The sequence below is a fragment of the Marmota flaviventris genome, chromosome 20, assembly GCF_047511675.1.
Source record: "Marmota flaviventris isolate mMarFla1 chromosome 20, mMarFla1.hap1, whole genome shotgun sequence".
Classification (NCBI taxonomy): Eukaryota; Metazoa; Chordata; class Mammalia; order Rodentia; family Sciuridae; genus Marmota; species Marmota flaviventris.
In genome coordinates, this window is record NC_092517.1 from 16,867,595 (window position 1) to 16,884,689 (window position 17,095).

At 50.8% G+C, this 17,095-nt stretch overlaps 2 protein-coding genes across 4 annotated transcripts in view; one reads left to right on the plus strand and one right to left on the minus strand.

Annotated features, from left to right (window-relative positions):
* Mkrn2 (makorin ring finger protein 2) overlaps nucleotides 1–16,251 on the plus strand; it is a 30,653-nt gene extending 14,402 nt beyond the window's left edge. The window contains exons 2-8 of the mRNA XM_027931828.2: nucleotides 2,422–2,550; nucleotides 3,690–3,871; nucleotides 5,202–5,503; nucleotides 6,691–6,905; nucleotides 9,640–9,750; nucleotides 14,971–15,115; nucleotides 15,251–16,251. Of these exons, the coding sequence (XP_027787629.2) occupies nucleotides 2,422–2,550; nucleotides 3,690–3,871; nucleotides 5,202–5,503; nucleotides 6,691–6,905; nucleotides 9,640–9,750; nucleotides 14,971–15,115; nucleotides 15,251–15,388 (1,222 nt within the window). The 3' untranslated portion in view covers nucleotides 15,389–16,251. The remainder of the gene's footprint in view (nucleotides 1–2,421; nucleotides 2,551–3,689; nucleotides 3,872–5,201; nucleotides 5,504–6,690; nucleotides 6,906–9,639; nucleotides 9,751–14,970; nucleotides 15,116–15,250) is intronic.
* The window catches only part of Raf1 (Raf-1 proto-oncogene, serine/threonine kinase), a 64,537-nt gene continuing 63,585 nt past the window's right edge, over nucleotides 16,144–17,095 (minus strand). For all 3 annotated transcript variants that reach the window (XM_027931826.2, XM_071605851.1, XM_027931827.3), the window contains one exon: nucleotides 16,144–17,005. In XM_027931826.2, the coding sequence (XP_027787627.1) occupies nucleotides 16,862–17,005 (144 nt within the window). In that variant the 3' untranslated portion in view covers nucleotides 16,144–16,861. The remainder of the gene's footprint in view (nucleotides 17,006–17,095) is intronic.

Below are 17,095 nucleotides of genomic sequence, written 5' to 3' on the forward strand. Positions count from 1 at the left end.
TGGGTGTGTTACTTTTGTTTCCCCAGTCACCAGCTGATGGTTATTTGGGTATTTTCATTTTTTTCGTTGTAAACAATACTGCTGTGAACATTCACATAACAGATATTTTTGCATGTGGACATGTTTTTATGTTCTTGGGGAAATGCCTAGGAGTGGAATTGTTGGATCGTATGGTAGATGTGTTTGTTTTAACATGTGTTGTGTTTATGTTGGGTGCTTCATATGGAGTCGCATCAGCAAACAGTATTTGAGTCACAGCTTATCCACACATATTGGGTCCAGCACTGTTTGCTGCCTGGACTATGCTTTTGTCTGTTGAAAGCCAGTCTCAGCCACTGGGGAGGCTGAGATGGAAGGATAGCGAGTTTGAGGCCAGCCTGGGCACCTTAGACCTTTTCTTAAAAAAGAAAGAAAGGTCAATTGAGGATACAGTTGTGGTTATGGAGAGCTGCCCCAACTCCCTAAATCCTTATCTCCAATCTCTTGGACTGGGCAGGACTGCTGTGCCTTGCTAGGGTTCCCATCCATGCCATAAGGTCCAGAAGACGCCAGGTGGGAGGTCAGGGAATGTGGGCTGACCTGCTGCACATCCCTCAGGAATCAGTCTTGGGTTGCCTTTGTCCATTGTCTGAAAGCAGATGTTTCCCATATGTTCTCCATCTTCTCATTTCCTGCAGTGAGGGCAAGCGGCTTGCTCCCTCGCCGCCAGAAGCAACAGTCTGCCCTCCCCAGCCTTCTCTCCTCTTCAGTTTGGGTGTTTCTGTTGCTGTGTCTTTAAGCTTTCTGATTTTTTTTTTGTGGTATCTAAGCTTATCCAATGTAATTTTCATTTCAGATAACGTGTGTTTCATTTCTGGAACAGCTCTTTTGTATATTTTTTCATTCTCTTCACCTTATAATGTTTCCTTTTAATCCTTCAGCGTGTTGAGACTATAATAACTGTTTTAGGTTCTTAAATGTTGATTTGATTTCATCATCTCTTTCTCGTGGTTATGTGTTACATATGCCTGTGTTTGAATATTACCTAGTAATGTTGTATTGGGTGCTAAGCATTGTTTTTTTGTCTTTTGTTTTTTGTTTTTTTTGCATTTGGATTTTATAGTCCTCCTTTAAAAAGATGGGCAGTAATTTACGTGCTATCAGTTTGATCATGTTAAAGCTTGTTTTTAAGCTTAATTGGCAGGGAGTGTGCAGCACTTGCACTCAGGACTAGCTTAGTCCTTGATGCTAAGGCATGTTCCTCTGGGGTCTCTAGTTTGCTCTGGGTGTTCAGCTTCTGCTACAGCTGGGCAGACTTAGAATACCTCTTACTTCTATATCAGTTATCACTTCAAAGTGGGAATTTGATTTATCAGTGAAATGTTCTCAGATACATTTCTTTTTCTTTTGTGGTACCAGGGCACTTAACCACTGAGCCACATCCCCAGCCCATTTTTTATTTATTTGAGACAGGGTTTCACTAAGTTGCTGAGGCTGGCTTTCAACTTGTGATCCTCTTGCCTCGGTCTCCCTAGTCACTGGGATTACCACTGTTCCCAGCTCAAATACATCTTTTGTTGTCACACCATCTTATTTGATCCTCACTACAACCCAGCGAAGGAGTCAGTGTAATCTTCATTTTATAGATAAAGGTAGCAAGGACCAGGAAAGGTGTTCATAACTTGACTGTAGGTGGCAGAGCTGGATCCTGAGCCCAGGTTCCCGATTCCGTTACCTGTATCCTTTAAAAATTCATAAGAGCAGGGGAGCAGTTTTTCATAAAGAAATTTCTTAGTTGGGTCTTAATTTTGCGTGTGTAATATGCTTAAATTGGAGTATCTTGAGAGGGGAACTTTTGGGATGATTTATTTTTCTTTCAGAAAAGCGTCATTGAGTCATTCTGGTGGGTCTGAAATCATTTTGTCTTAGAACCAAGAAAATATATGTATCTCCAGTGCCTAAGACAGCCTTGATACACGGCATAGGCTCAGTGGATGTCTGTGTGCTAGGTTTAAGAATATGCTGATCTGGGCTGGGGTTGTGGCTCAAGCGGTAGCGCGCTCGCCTGGCATGCGTGCGGCCCGGGTTCGATCCTCAGCACCACATACAAAGATGTTGTCTCCGCCGAAAACTGAAAAATAAATATTAAAAATTCTCTCTCTTTAAAAAGAAAAAAAATGCTGATCTCGGGCTGGGGATGTGGCTCAAGAGGTAGCGCCGCTCGCCTGGCATGCGTGAGGCACTGGGTTTGATCCTCAGCACATTAAAAAAAAAAGTTTTAAAAAACCCCACAATATTAAAAAAAAAAAAAAAAAGAATATGCTGATCTTGCAGAACAAAGTGGGCACTGGGCTCAGGAGCTTGTGGAGCATGCACAAGGCCCAGCACCCCTCCCCCACAGCAGAGTGTGCTTCTAAAAGTGTCCTGTGCTTGTCTCCTCAGGTACTTTATGCACGGTGTGTGTCGGGAAGGCAGCCAGTGCCTGTTCTCACATGACTTGGCGAACAGCAAGCCATCCACCATCTGCAAGTACTACCAGAAGGGCTACTGCGCCTACGGACCGCGGTGCAGGCAAGGACCCCGCAGCCACTCTGACTGGAACCCATCAGGGAGTCCAGTCCTGCATTTGGAGGATAGGTGTTGAGGAAATTTTAAATTTAAAATTAATTTCACAATACTATAAAAAGAATGAATGGCAAATAATTAAGACCTCACTTTTTGGTACTCAAACTACTTTTAATTTTTCAAAGAATTAGGCCTAATTCTTATGACTATAGTGTTAGTTGTTGTCACAGTATAAATAAGATTCTATATCTTTTTGCCCCATTAGGCATGTCCCCCCAGTTTTTTCCTACGTTGCTGCTTTATCTCCTCACTGTAGTTTTGTTTCATAATGTTAATTTACCATCATTGGAAAAATATTTGTTAGATATTTAAGTGGCCTCTGGTTTTCTTGGTACCCTTGTCCCTGCAGTAAGCATTTATGCTCAGTCTTACTTGGGCAAGTTTCGTAGCTTATAGATGGATGGAAAGCTTTAAAAACCTGATGTTTTGTTTTTTAATGTTACTAGGGATTGAATCCAGGGATGCTCTGCTGCTGGGCTACAGCCCCAGCCCTTTTAAAATTTTATTGTAAGACAGGTCTTTTGGACTGTGCTCTGGGACAGGGCTTGGGGAGGGAGAAGGCTCTAAATATTAAAAGTTGCCCATGCTGGCCTTGAGCTTGCCATCCTCCTGCCTCAGCCTCCCAGTCGCCGGGGTCACAGGCAGGGAGGGGCTCTGCGTTGCAGAGCTCCTCCGGTCTTCTGCGGCAGAGCTTCCGTGCTCCTGCCTGTGGTGGGTGGTGGTGGAGCTGCCCTGTCTCCCCTGCCAGCATCTGCCTCAGACAAATGGCCTAGGAGACTCCTTCCAAGGGACACTGATGGAGCAGGTGGCGGGAGAATGGAGTAGATCTTTGGAACTCTCAGGCTCTGTAGGTGGTCTGCAGCCCTGTTTTGGTCCCATGGGGCCTCTCCATGTGGTTGATAAGTAGCCTCTGGCCAGGCGGTCCTTACTAAATGCTCAGTCTGTTCTAACTCAAACAGAAGGGCTCATGGGGACAGGTCGTCTCATTGCCCACTTCAGCTAGTGGAGCAGAGGCAGCTGTTGAGGGCCAGGAGCACGGGGGACCTGTGTGCAGCGGGTCTGTGACATGCCTGTGTTTTGTTTAGATACGATCACACGAGGCCCTCGGCTGTAGCTGCTGGGGCTGTGGGCCCCCTCCCCCATGCTGGGCCCTCCCCAGGCTTCCACAGTCCTCGCTCTTCTGCCGACCTCACCACATCTGTCGTGAAAACCCAGTCCCAGGAGCCTGGGAAGCGGGAGAAGAGAACGCTGGTGCTCAGAGACCGAAGTGAGTGAGCAGAATTGTTACCTCTCAAAAAAAACTGCCTCACTGGTCCTTGGGGCTCGGTCCTAACCTCATACCCTGCAGGTGGTCCCCACAGGGAGACCCCAGAGCTGTCCTGAGGATGGACTCCACGTGGCTGCAGAGCCCTGGCATCTCATCTCACATTTGGCCTCATGCCCACAGCCGGGCTGAGTTCCACATTTGGCCTGGCAAAACCAAACGTGATCTTTTGTCACTGTAGCTGCCGTCTTCCTGGGTGGTGGTCTGGTTGGTGAGGACGAGTTGAGCCGTTTGTGAATCTGGTGGAGACACGATCACTGTTTGCCACGTGGGTCTGCGCGGTCTGGGTGCTGCCCTGACCCAGAGGTGGTGCTTTGGGCCGCACCTTTGGAAACCGTGGAGTGTCAGTCTGGGAGGTGGACTGTGCCCTGGAACGGGCTTGGGGAGGGAGAAGGTTCCAGATGCTAAAAGTTGTCTTTAGGGGTTGGTGCTGCCCAGGCGAGGGGGCTCTAGGGCTGGCATTGTGCCCCGGTGGGGTCTCCATCCTCAGGCAGCAGGTTGTCTGGGAAGCTCCCAGGAGAAGAGGTGGCGGAGCAGAGCCAGCTGCACCCTGGCTTCTGGACCCGAGGTGTCGCTGGACTTGGATGTGAAGGAACCTTTGTGTTCTGTCGACCTCAGTCTAAATGACCTTTATATTCTGGGTTATTTGAGTGTTAACTGATCCATGCCACTTTCTAACAGTCACTTCAGTGTTGTTTTTTTTTTTTTTTAGTTGTTGATGGACATTTATTTGTGGTGCTGAGAATTGAACCCAGTGCCTCACATACGCTAGGCACGTGCTTTGCCACTGAGTCCCCACCCTAGCCCTTTAGTGCTCTTTAGTATAAATATAACATGTTGTGTTTTGCTGCTTTTCCTGTCTGGTCTGGCCATCCATGTTCCTTTCCCTTTTTTTTCCACCCCCTTTTTGGTACGAGGGGCTCTACCACTGAGCCACATTCCCGGCCCTGCTTTTTTTTTTTTTTTTTTTTTTTTTATGACGGCCTCACTAAGTTGCTGATGCTGGCTTCAAACTTGCTACCTTCCTGCCTCAGCCTCCTGAGTCACTGGGATTATAGGTGCGCCACCTTGCCTGGCTGGTTGGGTTTTTTTTTTTCTTTTTTAAACTATAAATCTATTCCCTTTATTTTTCCTTTTTGGCCTACTTTCTTGCTGTCTGTTCCCAGGTGTGGATTCCTTAGGTTGGAGTCACTGATCTGTTTGATTTGGCTAGCAGCGTACCTGAAAGATGCAGCCAGTTTTCACCCGTGTGTCCTGTGTGTTTTGTGTTAAGATCTCTCTGGCCTGGCTGAAGAAAAGACTCGCCCAAGCATGGTGAGTAATCTAGGCAGCTGCAGTGACCCCCAGACGAGCCTGGAGGTGAAGCCCCATTCCTACCTCGATGCCATCAGGAGCGGCCTGGATGACTTGGAGGCCAGCAGCTCCTACAACAGCGAACCGCTGTGTCCCTACGCTGCTGCCGGGGAGTGCCGGTTTGGGGATTCCTGTGTCTACCTGCACGGGGACGTGTGTGAGATCTGCAGGCTGCGAGTCCTGCACCCCTTCGACCCTGAGCAAAGGAAAGCCCATGAGAAGGTAAGGTCACACCCTCAGATGGACTCGGCTAAGCAATCTGAAATGAGCCAGGTGACAGGATCATTGGTGTCTGTATCAGTCTTTCTGCCAGATTAATGCCTGCACTGTGTCCCTGGTATGTCTGCATCTGTTTTCAGATTCTTTTTACTGTTGTCATTTTGTTCACTTTTGATTATTTAGGATTAAGAGAAAATGCAGGGGCATCAGAAAAGTAAAGCAGTGCAGAGTTTAGGGAGAGCTGGCTCAGGAGCGAGGCACCGTGCCTTCTGCTCCCTCACACGGGCAGGGTGCACGACATCCTCCCTCCCCAGGTTGCACATCACTGGCTGGGACCCAGTGCTGTTGGGAAGCCTTGAGGAGCCCTATGGTGGACTGTGTCTTTGGCTGTGTGTGGGTAGATCGCAGAGACGGGGGGACACCAGGCCACTTCAAGTGAACTAAAGCCTGCCGAGGACCAGATGGTGCTGGAGCACATGATGGAGACAGGCGCCCTCTGTGGCTACTGAGCTCGGGCTGTGTGTCCTGATAGTGTACCTCAGGGGCAGTGGGCGGCCTTGATCCTGGAGGGAGCGCTCTAGAAGGGCTCTCCCCTCTGCAGGGTGGGGAGCCTCTGTGCTGTGAGCCCTGGGGGACCCGGTGGGGCTGGGCTGGGCTGCACCTGGGCCTGCTCTTGGCCCTCTGAGTCCAGCACAGAGGAGGCGTTCAGAGCGCTTGGTGAGCTGAGCAGTTTCTCTCTCCGCTCTCTTGGGGAAGGTTGCGCTGCTTACTGTGTGTGGGCTGTGTGTTGTCACACCTTGAGCTCATTGCTTGGCATTCCTGGTACTGGCATGGCTCAACGTGGAGGAGGCAGTGTCCAGAGGAGCCGGGAGACAAGGCCCATTCCTTAGACGTTCTGCCACTCACAGCGGTGCTGTCAACCTCCAGGTCTCTGTGGTCTCGGCTCTAATTTAGTGTTGACCATATCTTACGGGTCCCCTGGGAATCTAGAGGCAGGAGTACGGTGGCTGGAGGTCTTCTTTGTGGTCTGAGTGACAGCTTTGTGTCCTGAATCCGGGGGCTGCTGGGCCCTGTGCAGCAGCCACTTTCTGTGCCCTTCCTGTTTGGGCTGTGGTGGTGTTGGTGCAGTGACCCCTGGGCTCTTGGTGCTCTCCAGGGTGCAGACGAAGGTTTCCCTCCTCTTGCTGCAGATCTGCATGTCGACATTCGAACACGAGATGGAGAAGGCCTTTGCCTTCCAGGCCAGTCAGGACAAGGTGTGCAGCATCTGCATGGAGGTGATCCTGGAGAAGGCGTCGGCCTCGGAGAGGAGGTTTGGGATTCTCTCCAACTGCAACCACACCTACTGCCTGTCCTGCATCCGGCAGTGGAGGTGTGCCAAGCAGTTTGAAAACCCGATCATTAAGTAAGTCCGACTGTCCATCCCTGTCCACCCGCCCCCACTAGCGCGCCTTCGCTCCCACCGCTGGGCTTCCTAATCCAGTTGAACCCGCCCTTGCCCTCTGGAGATGTCTTAGTGCAAAGTAACCTAGGGTCCTGTGTGCACTTGGGTGCTGTCACCTCCCCTTCCTGAGTTCAAGCCCCTTTTCTTCTGAAAGGTGGGTGACAGGCACAGTGGAGCACGCCTGTCATCCCAGTGGCTTTGGAGGTTGAGAAAGAAGAATCACAAGTTCAAAACCAAACTAGGCAAACGTGAAGTGCTAAGCAGCTTAGTGGGACCCTGTCTCTCAGTAAAATACAAAACAGGGCTGGGGAAGGGGCTCAGTGGTCAGGGGCCCCTGAGGTACCAAAAAAAAAAAAAAAAAAAGGATGGGTGACAGTTCCTGCCAAGCGCTGGGGACCAGGGGTGGAGACGGCAGAGATGATCTATGTGAGGAGGGGTTGAACTTCGTGGGCCCCTTTCTACCTCCTGGTCCTGCTTTTGGGCCCAGTACCGCAGTACTCATTGCCTTTAAGCCAGTCACCTAGTATCCTATTTGAGCTTTATTTTTTATTTTTTTAATATTTGTTTTTTAGTTTTAGGTGGACTTTATTTCTTTGTCTTTATGTGGTGCTGAGGATCCAACCCAGTGCCTCACACATGCGAGGCCAGCGCTCTGCCATTGAGCCCCAGAGCCCCTCTTTTCTTTTTTTTAACCTTTAAAAAAAAGGAGCCCCAGGACCTGCGTGGAACGTGTGAGCGTTTCCTGCTGCCTGGCACTGGTGGGGGCTCCTCTGCAGCAGCCATGCATGCCCTCAGTGCCATCTGCATTGCATAGACAGGACCTTGAGGTGTGGTGAGGTCAGTAACTTCCTGGAGTCTCGCTCCGCAGTGGCTCGGCCCCTTTGTGGAGGAGGAAAGGGTCTGCTGTGTGCAGCTGTCCCCACAGTCTAACTGCAGAACGGGTCACCTTCTCAGGCACATCCGTTTGCGGTCACCGCCCCTTCCTCTCTCCTTCCAGGCCTAGGCAGCCACTGACCTTGCTCCTGTCTCGACAGATGTTTGTATTCTGGATGTTTCCTCTGACAGAACCATAGGTTCTCTCGCTTGGCATAGCTTCAGCGCTCGTCCCCATGGTGGTGTAGATCAGCACTGCATTTCTGTGGGTGAATCATAGGCCATCGAACGCTGGGCACATTGTTGGTCCCATCAGCTGATGGCCATTCGGGTTCTTTCCACTCCCCAACTGTTGGGGATGGTGCTCCTGTGACAGCTGTGTGTGGTGTGAACAGGACTCCCAACAGGTACACCTACGGTCACTTAAGAACCTATTTACTGTAAGAAACAGGTTACTCTCAACCTTATGTGGACACAAGCCTTTGTTTCTCTAGGTGTGTTCCAGGCCTAGAATTGCTGCTGGGTCTTAGGGAAACTCTGCATTTAACTAAGGAACCCACAGGTTATTTCCCCAAATGGCTGCTTGTTCATTTTACCTTCCTGCCTGCCGTTTAGAGGGTTCTGATGGCCTCACACCCTCACCAACACTTTGTTTTGTCTTTCTTTCTTTTTTTTTTTTAATTTTTTTTATTGTTGGTTGTTCAAAACATTACATAGTTCTTGATATATCATATTTCACACTTTGATTCAAGTGGGTTATGAACTCCCATTTTTACCCCGTATACAAATTGCAGAATCACATCAGTTACACATCCACTGATTTACATATTGCCATACTAGTGTCTGTTGTGTTCTGCTGCCTTTCCTATCCTCTACTATCCCCCCTCCCCTCCCCTCCCCTCTTCTCTCTCTACCCCCTCTACTGTCATTCATTTCTCCCCCTTGTATTATTTTCCCCTTTCCCCTCACTTCCTCTTGTATGAAATTTTGTATAACCCTGAGGGTCTCCTTCCATTTCCATGCAATTTCCCTTCTCTCTCCCTTTCCCTCCCACCTCTCATCCCAGTTTAATGTTAATCATCTTCTCATGCTCTTCGTCCCTACTCTGTTCTTACTTACTCTCCTTATATCAAAGAAGACATTTGGCATTTGTTTTTTAGGGATTGGCTAGCTTCACTTAGCATAATCTGCTCTAATGCCATCCATTTCCCTGCAAATTCTATGATTTTGTCATTTTTTAATGCAGAGTAATACTCCATTGTGTATAAATGCCACATTTTTTTAATCCATTCGTCTATTGAAGGGCATCTAGGTTGGTTCCACAGTCTTGCTATTGTGAATTGTGCTGCTATGAACATCGATGTAGCAGTGTCCCTGTAGCATGCTCTTTTTAGGTCTTCAGGGAATAGACCTAGAAGGGGAATAGCTGGGTCAAATGATGGTTCCATTCCCAGCTTTCCAAGAAATCTCCATACTGCTTTCCAAATTGGCGTTTTGTCTTTATTTCTGATTGGAGCCATCCTAGAGGGAGTGAAGCGGTATCTTCGTGTGGTCTTGATTTGCATTTCCACATAACTAATGATAATGAGCATCTTCTAATGTGGTTAATAGTTATTTTAGATTAATACTCAGATCCTTTACTCATTTCAAAATTGGGTTGTCTTTTTATGGGTGAGGAGCCTGTTTCTTACAGTAAGTTTGTAGGTAACTGTCGGTGCCCCTGTTGGGAGTTTTGGTGAAGGAAGGGAGCCTCTGGGGCACGAGTCTAAGCAAGTGGAGCTGGAGCGTGGACAGTGTGGCCCTAACCTGATTTTTATTTCAGGTCTTGTCCGGAGTGCCGTGTGATATCAGAGTTCGTGATTCCAAGCGTGTATTGGGTAGAAGATCAGAATAAAAAGAACGAGTTAATTGAAGCTTTCAAACAGGGAATGGGGTAAGTGCTTCTAGTGGAGATGGGACCTGGTGCTGCCCAGCCGCAGTGTTGACCTCTGGCCTGGCTTTCAGACCTTCCTAAAGTTATGGGGTGCAGAGAGGAGTGAGGTATGGGGAGGTCTTAGTTTTGAAGCTGAGCAACACACACTAAGAACCCTGGTCTCTGGAGCTGAGGTCAACTGTTTATTCAACAAAGAGCTGTCGTTGGGTCGTGTCACAGGCTGGATGAGCACCAGAGACAGTAGACAGAAAGCCTAGCCTCGTGCATAATATAATCAGGAGCAAACAAGGCTGGTAGTCAGGGGTGGGAAGTGCGGAGGGCCTGGTCTCAGGGCGGGAGACCCTTGGAGCACTCGGAGCCCATGAGAGGAAACTTCTGGATGGAGGGAATGGTCCCTGCAGGCCCTGAGGCAGGAGCCTGGCTGGCTGGTAGGTAAGTAGGGGCAGATGATAGGGCTTTATAGGTCCCTGAGCAGGTGGAAAGCCCCTGGGGTCTGATCACAAGAGTGACGTCTGGTCATACCCTGGAGTGATACCTGTGGCTGATCGGAGAATATATCGTACGAGGAGGCAGAGGTGGAAATGGGGAGAGCAGGACAGCTTAGTGCGCATAACCCAGGGGGCGATGGCTGCAGCCCGCACCTGGGCAGAGGAGTGGACGTGGCAAGGAGGCCCAGACTGGGTTTTTCTGGGGACTTGCTGGTGGGTTGGAGTGGGGGGTGGGAGAGTGAGTTCCAGCACGAGCGCTTTTCATTTGCTCCTGCGCTTCCATCCTTGCTCACCAGTGTGCCCTGTCCCTGTGATGTTGTGGGTTTGCCACCCAGAAAGGCGCTGCTGCCTGCCGCTTGGTGCCCTGTCACCACAGGCTTGCTGTGTGTGTGTGGGCCACACAGGTCACAGTGACATCTGTGCTTTGGTTAGGATGACTGAGCATTGGGCCCTCTGTTAGGAAGACTGTTGTTTAGCTGAACTGTGCACATGAATTCCCAGGGCTGCTGTAGCCATTGTCCACACACCAGGTGTCTCCAAACCACAGACAGATATTTTCTCACAATTCTGGAGCCTGGGAACCTGAAACCCAGGTGTGGGCAGGGCTGGCTACTTTCTGGAGCCCCTGGGGAGAGTCTGCACCTGCCCTGGCTGCTGGTGAATACTCGCAGTCCCTGGTGTCCCTGGTGTCGCTTGGCTGTGAAGCACCACCTTGTCTGAGTGTCTTCCTCTGTCTCCACCCTCTGCCTCCTGCAAGGATAGCAGGTCGGTTTAGGGCCCATCTGGTACTCTGGGCTCATTAGTTACATCTGCAAAGACCATCGTCCAAAGCAGGTCACACTTGGGTCCCAGGGCTTAGCCTTTGGACTGTCTTTTGGGGGCCACCCTTCAGCTACTACCATGGCACCTGTCAGAGCCACAGAAAGCAGCTGTCCACCACGGCTCACCCATTCTCCTGTTGATGGACACATGTGCCGTTTACCAATTTTGACAGTTCTGAATAGTTTTTAGAATCACATTTAAATATAGTTTTGTTGTTTTTGCGCTGCTGCTGGGCAGTGAACCCAGGGCCTTGTGCACGCGAGAAAGTGCTGTGCCACCTGAGCTCTGTCCCCAGCCCCTGAACATGGTCTCCAAGCTCATACCCACCAGCCCTTTTTTTTCAGCTGGGCATGGAACCCATGGCCGGGTGCCCCTAATGCCAGCTCCGCCTGTTTTTTGGAATGTTTTCTTCTAGGGATTGTGGTGACTCTTTTCAGTCAGAATTAACATTCCCACAGCCCCATGCGCCTCGTCACTGCCTTTGAACTCTAGGTAAAATGCAAAACGTCGTGCATTCTGTTCACGGGTGTACTTTAAAAAAACTGCTTTTTGAAAGGAGATGTCTTTGTATTTCTGCGATCCTGAAGCTCTTTCCTTTGACACGCACAGTCAGCCCTCTGAGTCTGCCTGTAGATTCAACCAACTGGATTGGAAATATTCAGGAAAAAGAAACTGTCTGGGAGGTGGCTCAGGGGAAAGCCCCTTGCCTTACTCCATGCGGCCCCGGGTCCCACCCCAGCAGCACACACAGCAGTCTCATCTGCAGTGAATACGAGGGGCGTCCCCACCCTCCCCGTCATTATCATTCAGTGTGTCAGCAGTTTGCATAGCATTTACATTTTAAATAACCTGGATGACTTAATATGTGTCGCAGGTTGTGCAGAGGTAAGGGAAATCCTGGAACCTGTTCTGTGGCCACTGAGGGGTGACCGAGTTCCTTCTGTTTTCCTTTAGCCTCAAGAATCGCTTCTAACATTTTGTTGCTGTTTATGATAAATACTTAAAAAATAATAATAAATGGCTTTTTTTTTTTTTTTTTTTTGGTACTGGGGGCTAAACCCAGGGGCGCACTACCACTGAGCTACATCCTCAGCCCCCTTTTATTTTGGGGATGGTGTTGATGAGGCTGGCCTTGAGTCACTGACATTACAGGTGTTGGCCAAATGCCTGGCTTTTTTCTCCTCCATTCTTCAAGGATATTTTTATGCAATATGTTGGTCTAATTGGTCTCTCTGCCTTTGTCTCCTCACACAGTAGGTTGAATTTTCTCAGTGCATTGTAGATGTATTGCAGCACCTCTGGTTTCTGAGAAGTTGGGGATACCCTTGTCATTTTCTCAAGTTACTGTCCCTCTCCTGGTCCTCAGTTGCTTTCAAGGTTTTCACTTTATCAAGAGTGGTTTTCTTCCTGCTGTACTGGTTGGTATTTTTGAAGCTGTCATTCACCAAAGTGGGGAAATTTTGACCATTTCTTCCCATTCCCCCACCCCACACCTTCCCTTGTACAGGGAGTGAACCAAGGGACACTGAAGCACCAACCACATCCCCAGCCCTGTTATATATTTTGTTTAGAGACGGGATCTGGGGTCCTGCTGATTGGCTTACAGCCTAAATTGTTGAGGCTGTCTTTGAACTCGCGATCCTCCTGCCTCCGCCTCCTGAGATGGGATGACAGGCGTGTGCCCTGGTGCCTGGGTCCTACGCTGTTTTCCTTCTGGTGCTCTAATCCCATGTGACTGCCCTTTGGATGTTGTGCCATAGGCTCTGTTCTTTTTAGACGTTATGGCTGCTTTGAAATCGTTGTCATTTGGAGGTTGGTCTCTGGTGGTTCTTGGGTCCTTGGTGTTGTACATGTTACGTCACAGCTTGGATCTGTTGGGCTCGTCTGGGAAACAGCAGCCATGGAGATCTCAGTTCCATCTGCATCGTCATCTGCCTTGAGCCTCTGTTTGCAGGGTCCAAGTGCTGATAAGCCAGCTTTGGGCAGTTGAGCCCCAGCCGGTTCGTGCTTCTCCTGAGGCCCTTCTGTGGGAGCACGTCCTCCCGTCCAGTGGCTGGTGTCTTCAGCCACTGGACTTTTGGTTCTTGAAGCCAGACAAACTGGGTTTCCCAGAGTTCTAGCTGCCTGAGTGGCACTGTCCCGGGCCTCCCCATGGCCATTTCGCTCCCCGGAGAGCCTTCCTGTGTTTCTTCATCTTTCTGAGGTGCTTGTTTATAGTCGCCAGCAGGAAGGTCTGGTCAGTTTACTTGGCCACACCAAAGGTTGAAGGGTTTACATTTAAAAATGGTTCCTTCCCGGTTTTCCCTTCCCACATTTTCCTCTTGTCGCCCCATTGTGTGTCCACAAGGGGGCAGCGGAGCTCTGCTGGAGTCATCTGAAAATTGTTGCTGTTGGGACCTGGGATTGTTCCCAGGTGTGACACATTTCACAACATTTACCCCCCGGGGCTGTCCAGCCAAGCACCCCTGGGGGAGTGTAGAATATGGGCAAGATAATGTCACGGCAAACCGCAAAAGCACGATTATGATACAGGTTTTCTGGTGACAGATTCTTCATGAGTGGCCCAGGCCCAAACGGGTCTATGTGAGGTGCAAGGGAGGCTACACAGGAACCCCGAGCCTGGATTGGGGGGCGGGGGGTGGGATAAAGCTACAGAGTTTGCACCTGGGGGCAGTGGGAATTGTCCCTGGAGTTGGAGTAGATGTGTAGACAGATGTGGTGGGACCTGCAGGGACAAAGATGGACTGACGTCTAGAGAGTCCAGCGTGCCCCTAGTGTTCTAGGTGGTGGTGGTGGGAGGGCCCTTGCTGTTGGAGGAAGCTCCTCTGAGGTTCTGTAAAGGGGTGGACAGTCGGGGGTGGGGAGAGACGGGATTGGCAGGCACACGGCAAAAGTGGGGCCCCCCGCCCTGGACATTGTGGGGACTGGCAGGACTAGTGTTTGGGGGGTGCTTTGTGAACATAAGTGCAGCTGGACGTGAGAGCTGACAATAAGTGGACTCTTAAGTTTTGGGTCTTGATGACCAAGAAAAATAGTGCTGTGTGGGAGGCAGCGGGACACAGAGGGGACAGTGTAGGTGAGCTTACTGGAGCCAGCGTCCTGGGACACCTCAGCTTTGCTGCCTGGCAGCCCAGACGGAGCCTCTAGTGACCTAGAGGGCCCCACCTGCTCTCGGGGAGCTGCTGAAAAGTCTGGACTTCACCTCTGATGTCCGATCCACGAGGTCCCTCCTGTCACCTGCCCTGTGTCACCCTGGGCTGTCTCTGCACCTCCTCCTTCCTCAGCATTCCAGGGTCATTTGTGATTGGAGGTGCCCAATCTCATTAGAGCGAGTGTCCTCAGGAGCAGGGTTCTTAACGCAGGGGCTGTGCACAGAATTCAGAGAAGGACGCTGTGCCTAGGCTGCCCCCCATGGCCCATGAGCTTCACACCTGCGGGAACTGCTGAGGAGAGCGGGAAGGAGGGAGGCCTGTGATTTAGGCGTCTGCTAAAATGCACTGCTTTCCCTGGCCCTGACCCGTGGTCACCTCGACACGGTGCTGCGGGAGGGAGGGAAACGTGCTTCGAAGATTTGAGCAGATGGACGTGCCCCAGCTTTAGCCCTTGGCACTTGAGGTGCGTTCAGGGCACCTGCAGGTGACTTGCCCAGCAGCAGCACCCCTCCCGCCATCCCCCTGGCATGTGTAAGTTCTCAAAGGCCCTGCGACAGTGGGCTGTTGTCCAGCTGGGAACGTGGAATCCTGGCTCCTTATGACCTTTAGCAAGTCACTGAACCTCTCCAGCCCCAGTGTCCCCACCTATAAAATGTGAAATGACCTCTGGCATCACGGTAGAGGTCAGCCCACCTGCGCCGTGCATTCTCCTGCTTGGTCATTCTTCCTCTTGATTCATTCAGTTTTCTGTTTTTCAGGAAAAAAGCTTGTAAATACTTCGAGCAAGGCAAGGGGACCTGCCCGTTTGGAAGCAAATGCCTTTACCGCCACGCGTACCCAGACGGGCGGCTGGCAGAGCCAGAGAAACCCCGGAAACAGCTCAGCTCTGAAGGCACAGTGAGGGTAAGGACTGGGCCGGCCCCGGTGGCTGTCCCCACCCCCAAAATCGATCAGCTTTGGCAGCCATGAAGAGGGGGCGGGGGCTCGCGGCCTTCCTGTGGCCCTAGTGTAACCAGGCGCCCCGTTGGTCTCTTGCAGTTCTTTAACTCGGTGCGACTGTGGGATTTCATCGAAAACCGAGAAACCCGGCAGGTCCCCAGCACTGAAGATGTTGACATGACAGAGCTTGGGGACCTCTTCATGCACCTTTCTGGAGTGGAATCCTCAGAACCCTAGGGTCAGTGGTTGTCCCTGCATCTTGGGCGTTGCTGAGCCAGGGCGTGAGCCAGGCTGTGCTCACCCTTGGTCTCCTCCACTCTCCCTATGACAGCCCTGGGACGAGTGAAGCATATAAAGTAACCTAATAAGTACACGCCATCACTATTTTTATAGTTGGTATCTGAGCTGCACCTCCCGCCCCTCGGGACCAGCTGGCTGCTGGGCGGTTTGCTTTAGAGGAAACCTGGCTCCGCTCTCGATTGTTCTCCTTAGAAACAGTAAACTCGCAGCTGGCCCCGGAGCACATTGAATTTTCTTACCAAAGGCTTCCTCCGCGGGGTCCCCAGTGTGTGTAAACAGCGAGCTGCTGTTGAGGGGCCATCAGTCCTCGTGAGTCTCCTCAGTGTCCCACTCGTGCAGCTGACAGGTGAAGTGTTGGGCCGCCCTGTCCTACCTCGAAGGGCTGGCTTGTCCACACGGGAGCTAGTTTCTGGCCCAGTAGCGCTTTAGAGAAGGAGGCCAGAGTTCCTGCTCAGTTTCTTTTTAACTAAAGAATGCGTGTGACCTCGCAAGTTAGAACAAGCTTGTTCTAAACCTGAATTTTTTTTTAATCTATTTTTGTAAAATGCTGTAGAGAGATTTTATAAAATGTGTCCCTACAGTATGGGTAGTTACCCGAGTTGAGAATGCTTGATTTTCATAGTCAGCTCTCAGTCAAGGGCCTGAGGAGCAGAGTTCCATTCCCAGCTTTAGAAGGAAAGGGTTAACAGCCATTAAACCTAAATTTAATTTATTTTATTAAAATAACATAATCGAGGAATCATCATAACTGTATCTTGTCAGGCGCAATAAAAACAAAATTAAAACCCAAATCAAGAAAACCTGTATTCCTGGCTTCCTTGCATCCACAATTATGTGACTAGAGACGGGGCTGGCCCTGCGGCCCGCCCCATAGGGGCCGCCCCTGGAAGACGAATTCAGCATGACGGGAGGCTGCTCCCAAGGACCAGGACAGGAGGGCGGAGCACCATGCCTGGAAAGCCACCGTGTGCACTGGACATCTCGGGCTGTGACAGGCAAGTCCCGTGGTACTAGATAGAGCAGGCGCATCTCCGCAGTCCTGGGTTGTTCGGTGAATTATGTGCAAAACTGTTGGCGCTGCACCGCTGTCTCTCAAAAGAAGCTGGTTTCCAAACCCCATGTCCCCACAGCGGGGGCCAGTCCGCTCACGACCTTGACATCCACTTCTTTTTGCCCTAAAGGTACTCGGCTCTTGCAGGGCCGTCAGCATCCCCTGTGCATGCTGGAGACGGAGGAGGACGGGCCAGAAAGGGTAGAAAAGAAGGCAACGTGAAGTTAAGGCCTGTGCGTCTTAGGAGGTCCTTAGCAGCAGCTTCTCAGAAAACAACGCTCTGCCCCCGGAGCAAGGGCCAGGAAGGTGCTGCCGCTGCCTTCCCTTCCTCCCGGGGCCGAGCGCAGGTGCAAAGTCCACTAGAAGACAGGCAGCCTGGGGGACGTGGTCAGCGTGCAGGCGTTGATATCCTCGGTATGTGCTGCCCGGTGCAGGGATGGCTCAGAAGCGCTCCGGTTGATTTTGGGGAGGGAGTGTTGGAGCAGCTCGATGGAAGACAGGATCTGAAACGAGGTCAAGGCGGGTCCTCAGGTGGGGTTCCAAACACTGCCTTCCCGCACCTCTAGTCCCTTCCCCCACCCGGGGTGGTCTCA